Source organism: Platalea leucorodia (genome assembly GCF_965183815.1).
Source record: "Platalea leucorodia genome assembly, chromosome: 5".
Classification (NCBI taxonomy): domain Eukaryota; kingdom Metazoa; phylum Chordata; class Aves; order Pelecaniformes; family Threskiornithidae; genus Platalea; species Platalea leucorodia.
The window spans coordinates 97451088-97470770 of NC_138827.1; the positions used below are offsets into that span (position 1 = coordinate 97451088).

At 39.8% G+C, this 19683-nt stretch overlaps 1 protein-coding gene across 1 annotated transcript in view; it reads left to right on the forward strand.

The window, feature by feature from the left end:
- Positions 1–19683, forward strand: part of KYNU (kynureninase) — a gene marked incomplete at its 3' end in the record, with an annotated part of 60319 nt that overhangs the window by 24891 nt on the left and 15745 nt on the right. The window contains exons 6-10 of the mRNA XM_082314581.1: positions 166–237; positions 1645–1719; positions 3066–3212; positions 9270–9368; positions 10132–10205. Coding sequence (XP_082170707.1) covers positions 166–237; positions 1645–1719; positions 3066–3212; positions 9270–9368; positions 10132–10205 — 467 coding nt within the window. The remainder of the gene's footprint in view (positions 1–165; positions 238–1644; positions 1720–3065; positions 3213–9269; positions 9369–10131; positions 10206–19683) is intronic.

The following is a 19683-nucleotide window of genomic DNA, read 5'->3' on the forward strand; positions in this document are numbered from 1 at the left end:
TTGATAAATGTTATATGGACAAAGAAATATTTGTAATTTCTGGGGGATTCTCTGTAGTCTGCATGAAAGTAAAGCAGCCTTTATTAAGTTATATACTAGGAGCGTCTCTCTCATCTCTGCTTAGATACATTTCAACATATCTTTTTGGTTTTTTATTCTTAACAGCTATCTTTCTTTAAGCCTACTCCAAGACGCTATAAAATTCTTCTAGAAGCCAGAGCCTTTCCCTCTGACCATGTAAGAAATTAATATTTCACCATATTTGTATTATTAATCATATTTTTCCAAAGAATATCAGTAGCCTGATTTGAATATTTATTAGCTCATCTTGTCCAAGTAACATTACAATAAAAAAATCTGTCAGAAGCTCTTGAGCTCAGCATGTTTTACAGATCGTAGCTTTATTCCTTTTGTTCAAATAAAAAATGTTACATGAGGAAAAGATTGAATGGGTACATTGATTTATTAGTCTTTTTAAAGACATTGAACAAACTACTGGCCTAAATCAACTGAAGTTGTAAATGTTTTATTAATTCTTGTTGCTGTTTTACTTTATGAAACCAAATCAATACAAACTCACAACATTAACACTTATATATCCCCAGACAGAGATGGAAATGTTTGTTCTTAACACTTCAGATTACTAGTTCAAACATAATTTGTCTGCTATAAAATAGGAGACAATAGCCCGTGCATCACAGCTTAAAGCAAATTAATCTTTGGGTTTGTGGCCCACTGCTACTTTATCATCAGCTCCGTAAACTCATGGAAATTGATAACAATTTTGATCTCTAAGGTGCGATAAAAATGACTCAAGCTACTAACAGGTTTATTTGTAACAGAGATCGCGGCACAGATGGGTATAAACCTCAAATTGCCTTTATTCTAAGTAATGTTCATACTAATCCCACGTTTGTTCCAGGTGCACTTGTGCATTTGGACTCCATCTTCTTAAATTTCTACAGCACTGCAGTAATAACCTGTGCAACTGCCGTCACTTCAGTTCCTGTCATGTAATTTTAAACTATTTTATAGAATTATTTGATGATTTTTATGCTATCTCCAGAACCATTATTTATTGATAAAATCAGTGGGTAGGATTTTCAAAATAGCCTGAGAGTTCAGAGCTCTCATTTCCTCCCAGCTGTGCAGCAAATCTAAGACGTGAGAATAGCATGGGAGAGCATATATGTGCTGGCCAAACCTCATTTGCATTGACAGCAGTGCATATGTGACAGCCTGGGATTTAGCATGTGCCACCAAGCAAAGTGAGTACCCGGGGCCCCTGGAGAGGCGATGTTCGGTCTTCTCCATGGCTGTTATCTGTGCAGGCTTTGCTTGCTGGAATCTGATAAAGCACATCCTCCACCACATTTCCACTCTCATTCTGCTCCATGAACTTATCCTGTAGGATCTAGGCTTTGACTTTATCCTTGCTGTCTGATGATATGAATTAAATTCTAGTCTTTTTCAAACCAAAGGAAATCTAGACAGTTTTCAGAGGAGTTGGATTAGGCTTTCAAGTGTTAATTGTAGCGAAAGGCAGGCATCTGAATTTTTTTTTCTGAAGTTCTGATGTGTTTTTCTTTTAGTTGTTTTATCATGTAATTGTGCTAACATGTTCTGCATGGAAATCTCTTCCAGTACGCTGTTGAGTCCCAACTTCGACTTCACGGACTTGATGTGGAGAAATGCATGCTCATGATGCAGCCACGGGAGGTTGGTGAGAAATATGTCCGTTCTGCTTGCTACTGCTAAGGGCAGAAGCATATTTCATAGGAGAGTAGTCATACATTCTCAAATATTCTAGTGTCTGCCTGCAGAAGTTATAATCTCTTCCTACTAATGCTTTTAGGTAAAATTTATGAATCGCGTATTCTGTTTCTGTGGATATTTTTTGGTATTAGGACCCATTTTATAATCGTCTGGTTCAACCAGCGCGTTTGCCTTATAGAAAAAAAAAATATGTTATTTTCCCTGTTTTTCCTGTTTGCAAAACCTGACAGCATCCTGAGAGAACTGCGAAATACAGTAGCTCATTGAGAAACCCCAATGTCCTTTTAATGTCCTGAGGTAAAAGATTGCCATAACATGAACAGCAGCAGTCTATGTATCAGCACAGAGTAAGGGAAAGGTCTGCTTTGAGTAATATGCAATTCAGATCAATTTGAAAGACTGCCTTGCTTCACTTTTGCGGTATTAAGAACTTTGCCACCTAACTATAAACTGATGGTGACCTTTTGCTTCTGAAATCTGAGTCATCTTGTGAGTAAAGAGCCCACTCCTGAACGCTTGATAGATTTGCAAAGATTGTTGAGATAATAACAGTTACTTGCAATTCAACAATCTTGCCCAAGCTCTTTTCAGTAACAAGTCTAATTTAATTCTAGGTTTTCACTGTCTAATTGATCCCTAGGTGGTGGTATGTTTTACATGATCCCTTGCTAGGAAGACAGGAGGAGGATGGGGCAGTAATTTTCCTACATAGAATCAAGAATGAGTTTGGGTTTTTTGGTTGAAATTCCTCTATGTTTAATGACTCCAGGTTTGGGGATTGTTGTAGTTTTGATGATGTGAGACTTATTGTTTTTGAAATATAAATATGGCAGGTTTATAATAGCTTCCTGTGGGATACGAAGTTTATCAGAAAAGCACACAGTGAAACAGATAGACAACTTGCAAGTCTTGTGGGTGTCACAATTTTCAGATGCCACATAAAAATCATTATATATGCCGTTTGCACCAGGATTTTTTTTTTACTGTAAATTAAAACTGTCTGAAATATTAAAGAGTATGAAGCATGCTAGCATATGAAGTGAACAGACTTTTTATAACTGGCACTTTCAAGATAAGTTTGCTAATGATTTTTCTTTTTTTTTGAGGTAACTTACTCATAGGCTACTTCATAGCACTACCTTTGTATATCATTACCACGCTAAGGATTTGCTTTTGATCTCCTTATGCAAGCAGCACAGCTCATGGTAAAATATAGATTATGAAATAAGAAATGACAGTTTCATTACTGCCGGAGTTGATGTAAAATGTGTGCTTTAACTTTGTTTTAGGGGGAGGAGACCTTGAGGATGGAAGATATCCTTGCGGTAATTGAAAAGGAAGGGGACTCTATTGCTGTCATTCTGTTCAGCGGGGTGCAGTACTACACGGGACAGCTGTTTGACATCCCTAGAATAACAAAGGCTGGCCAAGAAAAGGTAGGATTGCTCCAGACCCATCCTTTTAACACCAATCTTAGATCAATTTTCCTTGTGAAATATTTTTAATTTCTCCTTTTTGTGGAACAAAACAGAGCACATGTGGAAACCTGTGGGGCTCTGCTAAAAAGTAAAAGCACTCTGTGCCAAGATCCTTTGGGGGCTGTGTGCTGCATGAAGAAATAGCCCTGCGAGAGCAATCTTGCAGGTGTGACTTAAACTATATGGAGAGATAATTCATGACTATTAACTTCCACAGGACTTTTCTTGAAGGATAGAATTTCAAGAGGTTCAGTGGAGAAGGAGGAGGAGGTAATCACAGCTCTAATCTTTCTTTAAAAGTTAGTTTGCATTAGATTTTTGCTTTTTGGTAGACTTTCACGATTTTCCTCCTTTCCTGCAGCCACGCTGTGGCAGTTTTTGCCCCCAGTGAGCAGAGAAGTGAGCTCCCTATGCAGCCAGCAGTGTCCAGACTCAGCTGATCAGTTTTTTGAAGACAGGCACGATGTGGAGCACATCAACGTCACAAGAGGACTGTATTTTAGTGATGACTCAGCCTTTCGGAGCTTGCAGACAGTGTGCTCTGTGGACATAGCTGTAAAACTTCTTTAAGCATCTCAATTGCCTCAGGAATCCAGGAGAAAATAGTTTTTAATTAAGTCTTCTTATCAACAGGAGGTCACCAGACTTTCCGTAGGGGCAGTCTTTTACTGGATGTACCTTATCTCATACAAGATTAAACTACTCAAGGATAAACTTATTTAGTATCACTGGATTTTGGCAAACGAGCTAACTATTTATATTTGACGTTTTAACTCTCTGGAGAGGTTCCTGGCTCACATCAGGCTATACGTCTTCTGTTGCTGTAGGTTTGGCAGTGGAAATTTTTCTGGAGGTCAGGGAATAAGTTATGCTGCTGGAAAGTGATGGTAAAGTCTCCCCTGGGAGAGCACAGCAGGTGTGAGAGCTAGTGCAGGGCCCGTGGGATATAAAAAGGGAATGTTCTCACAGAGCAGCACCTGGCAACAAAATTGGTCCTGAACACAGTACAAAACAAGACCGACTTCTGACACAGATGCAGAAAGCCAAGGAAGAAAGAAATAGGGGGAGTCAGCTGCAGGGGGAAATGGGGCTGTGTGTTAGCTCCATGTAGCTCTAAAAGCAACACCTTCACGGTGCCTTCCTTGAGGGTCTTCCAGTACTTTGCTGATCACAAATAACCAACAGACTATGCGGAAATGTTTGAAAGGGAAGACAGGTTATTAATAGGATGATGCCACCCACTGCTCTGCTTGCTCTCACTCCTGGTGGCAGCAAAGCCTTCATTCAGCCACCAACGCCTATGTGCCTACAGTGCTTCTTCCCCGAAATCTGCTCTGTGATGTGTCTGAAAGGTGTCTGAGAGAGAAATCTTTCTTTTCTACTGTAAATATGAACAACCTGGCAAAAGCCTATCACTATACCACCACTCTAAAAGTGCTCTCTGGACTGTGGGACACATGCTTGGATGAGTGGAAGTGATGCAGTTTCACTGAAAGCTATAAACTACCTCAAAGTGGCTGAGAACCTGTGTTCTGGGGAAGAGTAGTCACTGATAGCTTATTATATGGAGCAAAAATGGATTTGATATTTATATTATCTGAGGAGATAACCAGGACTTGGTAGAGAGAGCTTAAAATTTCTATAAGGCGATGTAAATAATATTAACCTGGGGGTATGTACTTCCACATGGCTATACACAGCAACACTGCACCCTTTATATGGAGACTGTATCATGTTACTGAAGAGGAGAGCAATTTCTGACAGCACTTCAGTACTCCAGCAGGCACAGATAGATGTCAAAGACCTGTTTCTACCTGCATGCCTGTTAGAAATGCCATAATATAGAAGTGAATCTCTTCTTCCAGAGATATTTCAAAAGGGGAAAAAAAATTTAATTACCAGCCTCTTTGTGGTTAGTGAGTAGGACTGGGACCCAGGTAGATTCATGACCTAAAATGCCATTAGTGTATTTAAAAAGAAAAAGTAATTCAGCCTGAAGAACTCCTCGAGTACCTGTAAGGCTTGAAAAGCATGAGCCAGCCCTTCTTTTATCTCCCTACTGTCAGATACACTGAGCTCAATGTCCGTATGGATTCTGCCCGCTGAGTTAAGTGATGTTTATATGTTTTTACAAAACCACTATGTAACATACTGTTACCCCACACTTAAACACCTGCATATGGCCAATATTTACTTGAACAGCTATGAAATCAGTGATTCATGAAGAGTTTGCTGTCTTAATATTGGTAAGAGGTAGTTCTATATTCTGATGCTTCTCTTAGTCTCGGGACTTCTGGTTACCAAAAAGCCCGAAGTGTTGCGTCTTCAAAAGCAATTGGCTCCTCTCTTCTTTCCCAGGTCAGAGCTGATATTAGGGACTGCTGTTAGGTTAGAGGAGAACAAAAAACCAACTGCTGAACACAAGTCATTAGCATCTATGTAATGTTTACAGGCTTAATTTCTGTTTGGTGGCATCTAACCAGTCCCTGTCCCTAGGCTGACAAGATTTCAGGACAGTAAGTGTGTGGACTTAAAGACCGTATCTCCTTCAAGAGCTTCTGCACCTGATGAAACCTGCAGTGGTTAGAACGATTGTCTTATACATGACATCACAGAAAGGTTGGAAGTCCTTTAAAATGTATATTAAAGGAGGGTAAGGCCGAGAAGTCATGTTCATAGCAAAAATGCAAGGCTCCTGTTCCTGGTGGTGAGGGGTAGCGAATGACCCCATGCTCCTGAACAGAAAATAGGTTGGGGAGAGCTGTCAAGCAAGCAAATCAGAAGGGGAAAATACAAGGTGGAATTGTCATTTGAGAAGAAGAGGAAAAAAAATCACTTGTCAGCCAGTGTAGCAGAGAGAAAAGTCCTACACAGATGGTCTTAATAATTCTTTTAATGTACAATTGAAATAAAATCCTGCAGCGTTGTGCCCTATCAGGACTTGGCTAGAGATTTGAGCTGCAAGCTCTGGAGGTCTGGAAAATGTCCTAGGATTCTTGAGGTCAATCATTTATGAATTAAGTTACTGATTTCCTTTTACATTTTTTAAGCCAATTTTCTAAGTTCTCTACGTACGTTAAGATTCCTCCCAGAGTGAACGCTCTGCACATAGACAGCTTCATTAAGTCATTAAATATTAAATGAACTAAATTAAGCTTGAAAAATTACCTCAGGCTATTTTTCCATCTTAGGTCTCTCAGATAAATCAAAATTACTACGTATTGTGCAAGAGACTCATCAGCAGGCTGAAGAGGATATAACAGTTTTCCTTGTTTCATACTTTTGAGCTTTCTCTAGAGGATGGAGGGGGTTGAGTCACTTTATTCTTCTACAAGCAAAGAAATGGCTGACTTTTAGGAGACTGTAGCTTTCAAATACAATTTTCATTTCATAAGTTATATGGTACTTTCCACTGACTCTGTACCGTATGTAAAGTATTTTAATCTCTTGAGTCCCAGTAGGAAGAGATTTAAGATCCTTCATCTTCATTTCTTTTCCTGTCTCTCTTTCTAAATGTCCCAGCTTTGCTGGTGTGAAGCTGTCATTTCTCTCCCTCTCTCCAAATGTCATTGTCCATGCTGAGTTGTTACCTGCTGGTTATCAGCAGCTACCCAGACACTTCGCAGAAATGACTTTTAGATGTTAGAATAAAACGGAAGAGGCAGGGGAGAGCACATGTCCTCTTCTTCACCCAGACCAGATGGAGAGCTCTGTTTTCCCCCTAGTCTGGGGAAGCGACGGTCCCACGCAGTCCTTGTTCTGCGTGGCTTGTGCAGGGAGAACTGTTTCAGTTTGTTTTACTTTTTCCCATGCAATCTGTGTGGCTAAACATTTGCTGTTTGTGAGACTCGAGTGCCAGACGCCTCCCCCGGGAAAGCAAACCAGCTCCACCCATCTTGCAGATGAGGACTTGAACAAAATGGTGAGTGGGTGTTTCCGAGATGATGCAGGAAACCTGCCAGCACCGAACCCAGATTTTCACACTATGCCTCATTAGTAAGTTAAATAGTGCACAGCAGGATTTACCAACCAATTTCAAAGTGTTGGGGAGCAGTTAAAGCAGTTCAGGAAGATGACCCATGGGTGGCATGTCGATGGCCATCCCGTTTGTGGGCTATGACCCCACGGTGTGGGTGCAAGCCGATCTATTCCAGTCAGTGTCAGTGCCCAGGGAAGTTTGTGCGCGTTGAGGTTACAGGTATAGATATGGCTATGGAGCCTCGTTATACTACTGTGACTGCAAGGGCATCCAACCTGCTGGTGTCCTAAGGAGTTTTGTCCTACCTCCCATCTACTGTCTTTTTGTAATTTGTCATCTTGTGCTTGAACATAATTTTTTATACAGTTTATCATTTACTGACAAGGAAAGGACAACTGATTTTAACACAGGACTTACCATAGAATTAAATTTCTTACAGGCTTTTTTTTAATGCGCAACTACCGGGTTTTTGTTTTACTTTTGTTAATGTACTGCCAGACACATACATTCTGCAAAACTCTCAGCATATCGTGTTATTCCTGGTTTCCACTGCAACCAATGAATGTCTCAGAGCAGTTCTTCAAAAAAGTTTGTATGGGACGTATGTACGAAGGGATACCTGTAAATGTTTAAATCCAGTCAACGGAAGTTTTGAAGTTAATGCCTTAAAACCCTATGAAAACTGTCTTGTTCAATAGCAGATTTGCTTTAGTTTGCTGTAGCTTCCTCCTCTGAACCAAGGCCATTTTATCTCTGCATGAGAGTGCTTCAGCTCCTCTGCATTAGCTTCACCATTTCAGTTGATTTGTCTTAACTCACTTCTGAGTGTCCCTGTGAAGACAAGCCACCAAGGGTGTGAAGGCTAGACTATTTATTGGAACTTTGGTTCTGTTTAAGAGCAAATGTACAGATCGTGCAAAAGCTGTGGCAGTGAGTTTTCTTCCCATTATTTTGGAGCGACTTCTCAAGCTGATAACTTCAGTAACACCTCCATTAAAATTAGTGTGTCACGTCTTCTTAAAATGCCGCTTCATTCAAATTGTTATGTAGTTTATACAGAAGATTAAATATATCAAAGTACCATTTAAATAATTTAGCTAAGGCTCCCTTCGTGCAAGAAACAGCAAGAGATTCTTGAAAAAAACCCTTTGTTTTATTATTGGACGTTGATTTTTCTGAAGCCTGCGCTCTCGCTCTTATTCCTACCATGCTGCTTGCAAGCTGGCTGTTTGTGTTTTAAAAGCAAAATGCAAAATAACATTTAATTTGTAGTCCAGGCACAAAAGGTAGTTTTATTTCTCTGCGCTTAAATAAATAGCAAAGCTTGGAAGAACTTTTTAGTTTAAAAATGCTGCCATCCAGTGGTTATTTTATGTGTAAAACTGCTCCTTTTTGACCTATATATCTGTGGTCCTTACATGTTTGGTTTCCCCCCCCCGCGCCCAGTGCCCTGTGCAAATTGTCGTTATGACAAATACAACACTTTTCACAGAGAAATGACAGAATGCTTTTGTAACTTTTTAGGGACAAGTACAAAAGTCCTTAAAGATCAATGTGTTGCACAGGCTGCTATCTCACCCATTTGGATTCCCAAACAGCAAGATCCTCATAGCTTAAATATCAGGGAGACCTTAAATATAAGTATATAGTGGAATGCAATTGTTCATGAGTGACTGGCATCATATCTACATTACTGTTTTGTCTCTGCCTAGAGCTTGTGATGCCATACAACAGTCTGAAATTATGCATTTGTTCTGAATATTTATTTCAAGTGATTCCACTTTACTGCATGAGAAAAAAAATGGGAATCTAAACCATTATGCAAGCATCCTTGAAGACAAGCCCACAAAACATTTAATGATTTCTACATCTATCTATGGTATAGAAAATTTGTTTTTAGTAACAACTCAAAACAGATGGGACTTGATGGCATGCCTGTATAGAGAGCAAATAAGCTCTAAAGATATTTTTTCCAAAATAATTTTATACTGATGATTATCTTGATAAGCAGTATATTAATTATCTCTTTCCTGCAGGGTTGCTTTGTTGGATTTGACCTGGCTCATGCTGTTGGGAATGTAGAGCTTCATTTGCATGACTGGGGAGTAGATTTTGCCTGCTGGTGCTCCTACAAGGTAAAACAGATTAATTGTTTGAGACTATTTTCCATAATGTCACTTATATGATGGGTCAGCAAACATGTCAGATGAATAAGAACTGTACCTGAACTGTTGATCAAGACTTGGCTGAATCTTTGAACCAGCCACAACGTGGAGATGGACAGTGGCTTTGTTACGAGAGGTTCCAGAAGATAATAGTGGCAATGACCTGCAAGGTCTTGTGGATGTGAGGTGGATGCTAGTGGTGGTTAAACATCTGCTCTGAAGCACACTCTACGCTGTGGCCACATTATTAGAGGCTCTTCTCTTATTTCCCACACTGGGAAGGTCTTGCAGCTATAGGATTTTCTTAAGTGGTCCCTAAATAGTAGAATATTCTTGCCTAAACTTAAACAATTTCAAATCATAGAACAAGGTATCTTTAGTTCCTTTGACTTCTCTTGAGATTAAGAATAGACAGATATAGTCAGATGAATTGTTTGATGACTTTCCTGTACGTATGACATGGGACTGTTTCAGCCATACTTCAGTTTTCTAGCCTTTTGTCTCTTACGCTTCAAATATCATATGTAAGCCAAGAAAGATATTTTTAGAACTAATCTGAAAAAATATATTTGCTTTTACCTACGTCAGCACTTTGAGACAAATGCTAAGATCTCCAGTTAGAAACCACTAGAAATGTTAAAATTGGTCTGTTTTATAGAGCTGGGTGAGGGAAGGAAAGCTATACTTTACAGATAATGAGCACAACGTTTACATGTTGATTTATTCTTTGCAGTATTTAAATTCTGGAGCAGGAGGCCTCGCTGGTGCCTACATTCATGAGAAGCATTCCCAGAGTATTAAACCAGCGTAAGTATATTTCTATACCCAAATAAAAGATGCTGTGAAGTCTAAATGGGAAAATATCTTCCCTTGTAGCTGAGATCTGAAAGTGAGAAAGTGTATAGATTCCTAGTCAGAGACTATGGACATGTATATCTATGTGTATACGTATGTATGTATATATATATATACAGATGCAGAAGAAATTCCCTGCTTAAAAAAAAAAACTTCATTGGGCTAATATTCTTTACTGACTTATTGCATCAATGACAAGGGTAGCACAAGTTTAGATAATTTGGTTATCTTCGTTACCTCAGATGGGTTGTTTTATGTTAATTTTAGTAAATTTTCAAATTGTTAACATACATGCTCACATCTTAAATGTATTTCATCCTTGAAGTCTGCTACCAGTTCTAAACGAAATATAATCATAAAAGAGAATGCTTATAATATATATAAAAAAAGTAACCTAAATCATGCCTATGAGACTGTTTAATGTAAAGAGAATATTTAACATCTTCCTTTAAAAATGGATTTTTTAAAATCATTGAAGTCTTTGGTTGGTGAACAAAATCAAAGACAATTTCAATTCTGTGTCTAATAGCTCTTTAATACTGGCATGTTTTCATTAAAATTATATCCACTGGTAAAGCTAGGAAGCATTACATGGAGATCTGTGTTCTCAAAGACTGTATAATCCATGAAAAGCTGTGCTATCAACTGAGGTTAGCTGCATTAAAAAAAAAATACCTGTTATTTAAAATGTTATATGACTGTACTCTATGTATGTATATTAAGAACAGTAGGATTAATACTTTTAATGCACTGACAAATGTAAACACTTCTTTCTGGCTATAATGCTTGGAGAAATTGCTGTCACTTACTTTTATTTTAGCTTGAAGAAGGCAAACTAAATCAGGTTTCAGAGAGAAATAATATTATAATAAGCAGCTTCACTGCACTATGTGCTGGTTTCAGACTGTCTAGACTCCCAGGAGATAACAAAATAACACTGATAAGTTCTTCTCAGTCACCCATAACAGAAAACTCATTAGGATGACATATGACCTGTCGACCCTCACATGTGAACAGTGGCAAAATATTCCAAATATCTGGATATTTCTTCTGGAATTTTTTTTTTTTCTGCTTCCCCATTAGCCAGGTGGAGGCATTGCTCTCATGGCCAAACCTCTGGACCTTGGTTGTGGGGAGCTGGGAAGATGCTGAGCTGTGAAAAAATGTAGGCCAGCTAGAAATCACAGAATAGCAATAGGACGAATGAATAAAACTCAAGGACTTTGAGTTTTTCCTCCTTGATGAAATTTTGAAACTTCTGTGAGAGTACTAGCTTGGTATTGTAGGTAAGAGCTTAAATTAGTTTTTCCTGAACCAGCTTCTTCATACATAGTCATTAACTTGTGTACTGAATCTGGATACTGAATGTTTTAAATACAATTGCCTATATGAAATAGTTTTTTCAGCCTGGGGCCCAATTAAGGGTATAATTCCAAACTTCCTGCCTAGACCCTTTGCGTTATTTAATCATAGTTATTTCATATTTCCTAAGATTTGATAATCGCTCATCAAATTATTTGTAGTTAATATGCCCCGGTTGCATTACTTTTCTTTCTTTTCCGCATCAACCAGCCATTTCAGGTCTCAAATAAGGCAGTGAGACAAAGGAGAATTTGTCTATGTCAAAGTATTCAATTTTATAGCTGATTTAAATGCAGAGCAATTTGCTGTATGTTGTACAATCAAATAGAGTGGAATTTAACTGTTCTGGAAGTTGCAGGTTTTATGTTGTATCTAAAAAGTCTTTGGCTGTCATCTGAATCAAGGATGACACCCAGTGGCCAGACAACTTCATTCAAAAACAGAAACATCAAACACACTGTTTCTTTGCATCTCAGCCCACACATAAGAGGATAATTAAATTCCAATCCAGCTGATATCCTTTTGTCATTTAAACTGTCTGAAATATTGTTTTTAACTCATGGCCAATATTATTCAAGTCATTTTACCCACCTATATAGATTTCTTTAATTTGTCTCATCCTTCCTATTTTCTGCAAGCTATTGACTGGGTAGTTATTTTTATATCGAAATAATGTATTGTATTTTAATATAAAAAAGTATGTTCTGACCATAATTCAGAGAGGCAGACCCAGAACATTTGCCAAGCGCCTTTGCCTGTTACTGACTGAGGCTGGGGCAAAAAGGACTTAGATAGATACTTACTGAAAATTAAACAGCTCAATCCAAAATTTTGATTTTAAACCCTGAAGCCCAGCTACTGCCCATCGCCAAAGGCATTTAAGTATTTTGTTTTAATTTCCCTTAATTCCACGAGTATGCTTTTGTCTATGCCCAGAATCTTGCTAATAAGAACAGTGTAAGCAAATAGGTGCCCACATTGTAGCTATGCACCGTTTCAGAAATTGGGTTGCCCTTCAGCTGCTCCCCACAGGCGCTGCTCCATCCAGAGCTTGCTCCCTGGACAACAAAACACTTATTTGCTGCTGCTTTCTTTTAAAGTGCAACTTGAGAAAGAGTTGTTAATTTATTTAATAACCTTACCACCAGCAGCTAGGACCATGCTGAAACTGCTTTCTGCTTTCAGTCTGCAGACCGAGGTTGTGGCAGCCTAACTACAAACCTATGCAACCCAAAACTGGTATTATTCAGTAATATCATGTCACATCCCAGCAGACAAAAGGCAACACTAATCCCATTTCTCTTCTTTATGGATGTGCAAGCTTCCCACAAGAGTTTTAAAAGTTGGTAATTCACCAACTTGGAAAAGGATTTATGCCCCAGAGCAAAGTTTGATCCTTAGGTCTGACAGTTGGAAGATGGAGGCTACAGACAATACAGACTCGTATGTCCCCTTGTTTTGTGTCACTGCAAACATCGTCCCGCCCTCCTTGGCTTAACTAGAGAGAGTTCTCTAATTCACTGCAAGGGCCATGGGTCTAAAAGTTACATGTTGTAACCATCCTAATTAACACCTGGACCCAAGTATGTTGGGTAGTCCTTTACTAGTCCTCTATCTTTCTTCCTAGAGCAGTAAAACTGAATCAATCTGACATATATGGGTCCGATATATCCTTATTCTCTCATGATCTCACCTCCTTTGAAGTCTCTTTTAATACTCAAATAGCTTTTTTAATACCTGCTCTATATATCACAATGCAATATATTCTTGGCTAATTGTGCTAGAGTGATTTCTCTACAGGAAGGTTTCAAATAAAAAAAGACCTGGACAGAGCAGAGGTATGAAACTGTTTGGTCAGTGCAGGCTGAACCTGTGCCACTAAGTTTCCACATAAATGCAGTTAGGTTGCGGAGGGGAGGTTTCCAAGACACAGAGAGCACTAAGGTGACCTACTAATACTGAAATTTTGCTTACCTAGCTTTTTAGACTCCAGAAAAGTTTGGGGTTTTTTCTTTTTTTCTTTTTTCTTCCCCTGTTTCTCGATTTCTCCATTTATGAAAAGAAGGATAACTAAAATCTACCAAGCAAGTTAGCTATAATGATATGTGAATATTTGTGAGCACCCGGGAAAGAAAGTGCAGGAGAAGTCAGGTGTTCACAGCAGAGTATCTGCAGCTGTAAATGTGCAGTGAGTTCAGCTCTGCTGTCAGCTGGCATAAGGGACAGGAGGGGACAAACTCGCAGGGTCCTGAGATAGGAGAAGAAAAAAAAGTCCTAGTCAAATCCCTGTAAGAAAAAGTAAGGCACAATTTAAAAAGATGAAAGAGAAATAAATGTATGTAAAGCAGCCAGGAGAATAATAATAAGCCTTAGCAGAGAATTAAATGAAAATTGTACACAACCTAGTGTTTAAAATGAAAGGATATATCAAGACTTAACTTTAGCACAGACTAGCAGCAGGTAGAGTTTAAAAATAAAAGGTTTGTGTGATGTGAAGAAATGCTGTATGTGCAGGAAGCAGCTGCTGTCCAAAGAGCATGTCAGCTTTTACTACAGGATAAAAAAAAGTATCAAAGAACAAAAAACCAAAAAGGTAACTATTTCATACTAGCTTTGAGAAACATGAGCTATCTTCAGACAAGTTCTTCATAGACAGAGGTGAGATATCAACCCTTTCTCTTAGATCACTTTCCTTTTTGGCATCTTGATTCCAATGAAAATGCCAGAGCACAAATGGCTTCTTGCTGCTTTGTTATTGAGCGCTGCATGGCTTTTTGATATGTGAACTTTTACCCTGGCATGAGATAAACAAAAATATGCTCTTCCAGCTCCATACATCTCCCCCTTCCCATTTTTCCCAGGTGCTCTGGGTCCCCACCCTGCTCCAGTGCAGACCCTCTCTATCCAGTTTTGCAACAGGTTGCTCAACCCCTTCCGGGGCTGGTAGCTCCAGATGAGTTTTTCTTTAGTTATTTTCTTGACCTATGAGGAGATACCACATTATTCCTTTTTTTTTAATTAGAGCCACATAATCCCCAAACTAAATAGCTGATGCTTCTCTGAAACTGCTGAAAATAATGTAGCTTTGGAGCAATGTGAGTTGGGAGCAAAGGACAGTCATAAAAAGACTGGGAAGGTTGTTTTATGTCTACTGTATTGGAAAGTACTAAAGCTGCTCTCGTTTAAAATGCTTCTAGGAATAATAGACTAAGATGGTCCAACTGTCACTGACTCTTGGAGTCTGTCAGCTCGGGGTATCTCAGCACTGCTGAAAGTTTTAGCAGAACAGAGCATCCTGGCCCGGCCAAGGAGGGGATCTGGAGAAGCAATGTAGAGACTTCCAGGGAGCTGCACTGAATGCAGCAAGGTGGAAAGTCAGTGGTCACAGATGGAAGTGTACACGCTGCTGTTTGCAAAAAGATTTGTCACTGCTCCTAGTGGACTCCAGTTGTGGACTAATGTATGGATAAACTCTTTGTGGAGCACAACACGTGTGCCCCGAGTGCATAAAGTATCCCGTACTGAGGTAGAAATGAACTGTTTCTTTGCCAAGGAGATGAGAACAATTTAGCTCCTTGAGCTAATTTAGAAACCAAAAGTTAAAACCTCCCTTGGGAAGAGACTGTTTAGGAATAAAGACATTGGCTAATTAGGCTTAATTGCATTGTCTTGGGACAAGTGATTTATTAGGCCAATCTAGACCCATGATGGGCCTGCAGGGGTGTGTTCTCGGATTCACCAACTGAATGGCAAATATCCAAGAGCATTTTTTAACTTTCTTTTCTCCCTGGGAGAAAAAAAGAGAGAGGTTAATGTGCACTCACATCATCTATTCCCTTTCTCATTTCTTCAGCTCTGTACATCCCTTTATGTGGCTCCCATGATTGTCTCCTTGTTCTCTGTCAAACATTTTCTCTCTATCTTCCTTCAAAACCTCCCTTGTAATTAAGCTGTATCTTTAAGCAATCTTGCTTCTTTTCTCATTATAAATAATCTTCTCGTTCTTTCCTTCCTGAAGGTCTTCCCCTATGTTTTGCTATCTTTGCCCTGGTTAGATTTTAAGGTGTTTGAGAGAGGAGCTGTATGCCTTCTTGTAAACTCATGGGACTACGTAGGAGTAAATGTGCTGTATATCAAGTCTGCATCACCTATAGGATAGTTGGAGTGAGTGTGAAAGTAATGTGCTGTTTTCATTCCCTGTGTGTATTCCTGTGCTACCTAGACACTTAGTTTTGAAAACTCAAACCTTAAAATGGAGCATGTGGAAAATCAGAGACATGATTCCTGTCAAATTTCTCAAATATATAAAGTAGGGTTTTTAAAAAGCATGGTGCTGGACTGATTCCTGTGTTTCATGCCTGTTATCAAAGCATCAAAAAGCTGGGATAAGTGGAGATAAACAAGTAAACAAAAGCACTTGGCTTCTGTGACTCATATCTTCTCCAAAATAGTATTTATAGCATAGGTGTCTCTGGCTGTAGACATCTGCAGATATCTTGGGGGCAGATTTGAGGATTTTATGTATATTTAAATCTTTGCCTGACACCTTGCTCTTTCTTTTGTGCAAAACTCTACCAACAAAATGAAGAAATGTCATTTAAAGCATGATGCTTGTCACAGCATTTTTTTTTTTTTTAATCATTTTTGTTTTAAGGCTGAGGCTGGTCAAATTCTTGCAATAGATCTTTAATGGTATTAATTCTTCAGTAATCACTCACTAAACCAGTGAGTTTACATGTTAGATCTGAGCAGATTCAAATTTCTCATGCATCTCTCCTTCTGGACCACGCTGATGGGACATACACCACTAAGTTTACTCTGCCATGGTCCTTTCCCTCTCCCAGCCTTGGAAATAAGAGGGAGGTGTCTGTGTTCCTTGTGGTTTCCCATCTGCTGCCTCTAGCTTTTCTCATCAGATGGTGTAAAGACACAACTGCTTCAACACATGAAAGGAACCCAACAGGCTTAGCCTTATGGAAAGGTGAATGTAGCCTGGGGGCAATTCTTGCATCCCCGTTAACTAGCAAGGAAGAGATCCTGGGGCTCTCCTCAGCGTCTGTATGGTTGCTGTGATTTCCCCCCGCCCCCTCTTCAAAGGACGTGTGTTGTTAGCTGCCTGCTCTTTGTGCCTCAGTTCTCCACTTTGAGACCGGTAGTTTTGAAAGCACTTTGCTGTATCTTGATTTTTGCCAATAACAGAAGGCTGAATGAACTTCCAGAGATGCAACACGAGCTAGTGTCACACACTTTTAACAAAATGGAAAGAAAACCTTCTTTGCCTGCTTTTTTTAATTAGTCACAAACAAAGACATCGTCTCCCCTCTTATTTTTTCTTTAATCTGTATGTATCTGTATCCACCTAACAGAATCTTTCTCTGTTAGGGAGGAAAAAGTTTATTTTCAACAAAAAACATCAAGTAAATCTTCTGCCATTTCCATTAAGAGCTCGCTTACCTCTGTGCAGAAATGTGCTGGAACTAATGCAATTTTGCATTTGGGATTTCCTACTAGATGTTGACTCACTTTCAATACTTGATCATTTTTCATTTTTTGTACTTCAGATTCCCACTTTTGGTACTTTCTATGAAGCTTTCCTCCTAAGATTCTCAATTAAAGCTGTAGTCTACACAAGTCCTTTAAAAATGAGATTTGCTCATGCTTTTGTATTAGTTTATTAGCCCACAGCGGGGCATTGTTTCTAATTTTTCCTTACTGAATGTACTTCGAGATCATGGTATGCCTCAAAATTGCTCTAAGCTGAAAGTACCAGCGATAGCCATCATACTTTTGTGCCATTAATACAGTAACCTTTTTTTTTTTTTTTTCATTTATGTCCCCTGGAGTATATTCCTGTAATTGTCAGTTACTGGTCTGGATGGGGTCTCCTGCACTGCGTGTCTCCCAGACCTACTCGTGTCCCTGTCCTGGCTGAATACCTCTCTGGCTTTAGCCACAGCTCTGGGATCACACATACAGCTCATATTGTGATTCATATCACAGCCGGCACCTGATTCAAACCATAAGCATTTGTAAAGGTAATTGGAAGGTCATTGCCCAGGTTAAGGAAGTAATTCAACCTCTTTATTTCTTCAAAGTTGGTATTCTGTGTGTGCACATAGGAGAGATTGTGTGTGGGTTTTCTTTTTTGCTTGGTTTACCACTTGTGCTTATTTGTTTCTGCTTGTTCATGGGGTTTCTGGTCCTCATACCTCCTCTTTCTGAATCTGATCCGAATTCTCTTGGTGCCAGGAGGCACACAAGGCGCGAACATCGTTCTTCCATTTCGATCGGTCTGCGGCTGCGTGCTCTGGAGTCCCAAGGGCCACAGCGCAGTCTTCTGTTGTTTTTTTCCTCAAGACATGACCGATCCAGTTCCATCTCCTCCTCCTCTCTTCATTACTGATTTTCTCCATCTCCGCCATGTTGATGCTCCATCCGAGTTAATGCTCGTCGTTTCTGCAACTTTTTTTTTTTTTTTTTTTTTCCCGGGAGGAGGTAGTTGGCCTCCTGCCCAACCCCCATGACTTGGAGGGCCAGTGGTTTTTCTGTCAGGGTGGCCTTCCCTTAGGCTGCGTTGGTTTGCGGCACCTTTTTCAATTTTATCCGGTGCACCCTCCAGAGAAGGATCCCCTATCCACCACCCAGGGGACGCGCCTTCTAGCTGTGCAGCCCCAGCCGAAGGGACCTCCTCTTTCTCCTGGCTGAAACTTCATCTCTCCAGCGCTCAGCTAGGAGAAGATGGTGTCACCAGGGCATACATCTTCATATTTTTCTTTTTCCTTGGGCTCCCTTAGTCAAATCTATTTTATCTTCTTCTTTGTTGTGGGCAAGGTAGATCATTCTCCTATGAGGAAAGGCTGAAAGAGCTGGGGTTGTTCAGCCTGGAGAAGAGAAGGCTGCAGAGAGACCTTATTGCAGCCTTCCAATACTTAAAGGGGGCCTACAAGAAAGATGGGGATAGTCTTTTTAGCAAGGCCTGCTGTGACAGGACAAGGGGTAATGGTTTTAAACTAAAGAAGGGTAGATTTAGACTAAACACAAGGAAAAAATTTTTCATGATGAGGGTGGTGAAACTCTGGAATGGGTTGCCCAGAGAGGTGGTAGATGCCCCATCCTTGGAAACATTCAAGGACAGGCTGGACGGGGCTCTGAGCAACCCGATCTGGTTGAAGATGGCCCTGCCCATTGCAGGGGGGTTGGACTAGGTGACCTTTGAAGACCCCTTCCATCCCAGAGCATTCTATGACTCTATGATTTCTTTTGCCCCCATGCCAGCTCCTTTCTTGGTAAGTCCAGCAAAGCAAGTCCACAGCCTGCTGTCCTTTACTTCTTGCCCGTTTCCGCACATCTTTTAGCTTCTTAGAGACCTTCATGACATATATTATTTCTTCTTGTCCACTTGCTTTAAGCCATCCTTCCTCTCACTTTCCATCTGTGAAATATTTATTTTCACAGCTATTTGTTGCCGATGGTAAATTCTTGCTATCACAGTCACCCTAACCCTCATTTGTCATTGAAGTCATTGGCAGTGCTTGCTGGCATTTGACTCTTGCTGCCTTCTACTGTATGGAAACTATAGGGCAGCCACTGCAATATAGTGCTCACTGAAGTGTCTGAAGAGCAGTTTCCAGTGAGATGCTGGGAGGGACGCTGTATCCCTCTCTTTTCCTCTTCCTTTTCCTAGTTTCTCAGTCAACATCACATCAAATCAGGGACCAAATCACACCAGTGCAACTGTTTGGGAAAACTTGTAGGTTCTTTCTGTCCCATGGCATGAAAATCAGCTTCTCAAAGTGAAGAATTATTTATTAATTTCTTTAGCTGTGTACAATTTATTGAGCAAAAATCTAATAATTTCCTAACTTAATGTAGTTTTTCAGCATCCCTATGTTTTCAATGACAGTTTTCTGACTTGACTTTCTAGCAACCCATAGTAAGCAAGTGCAGAGAGATTTGGTCAGTATGTGTTGGTGGTCAGTATTGCAGATACAGTTAGTTTGTGACACAAGAATAAGCCCGTATAAGCGTCCTTATCTGATGGCTTCTCACTTGCTCCTGCAGTGAGAAG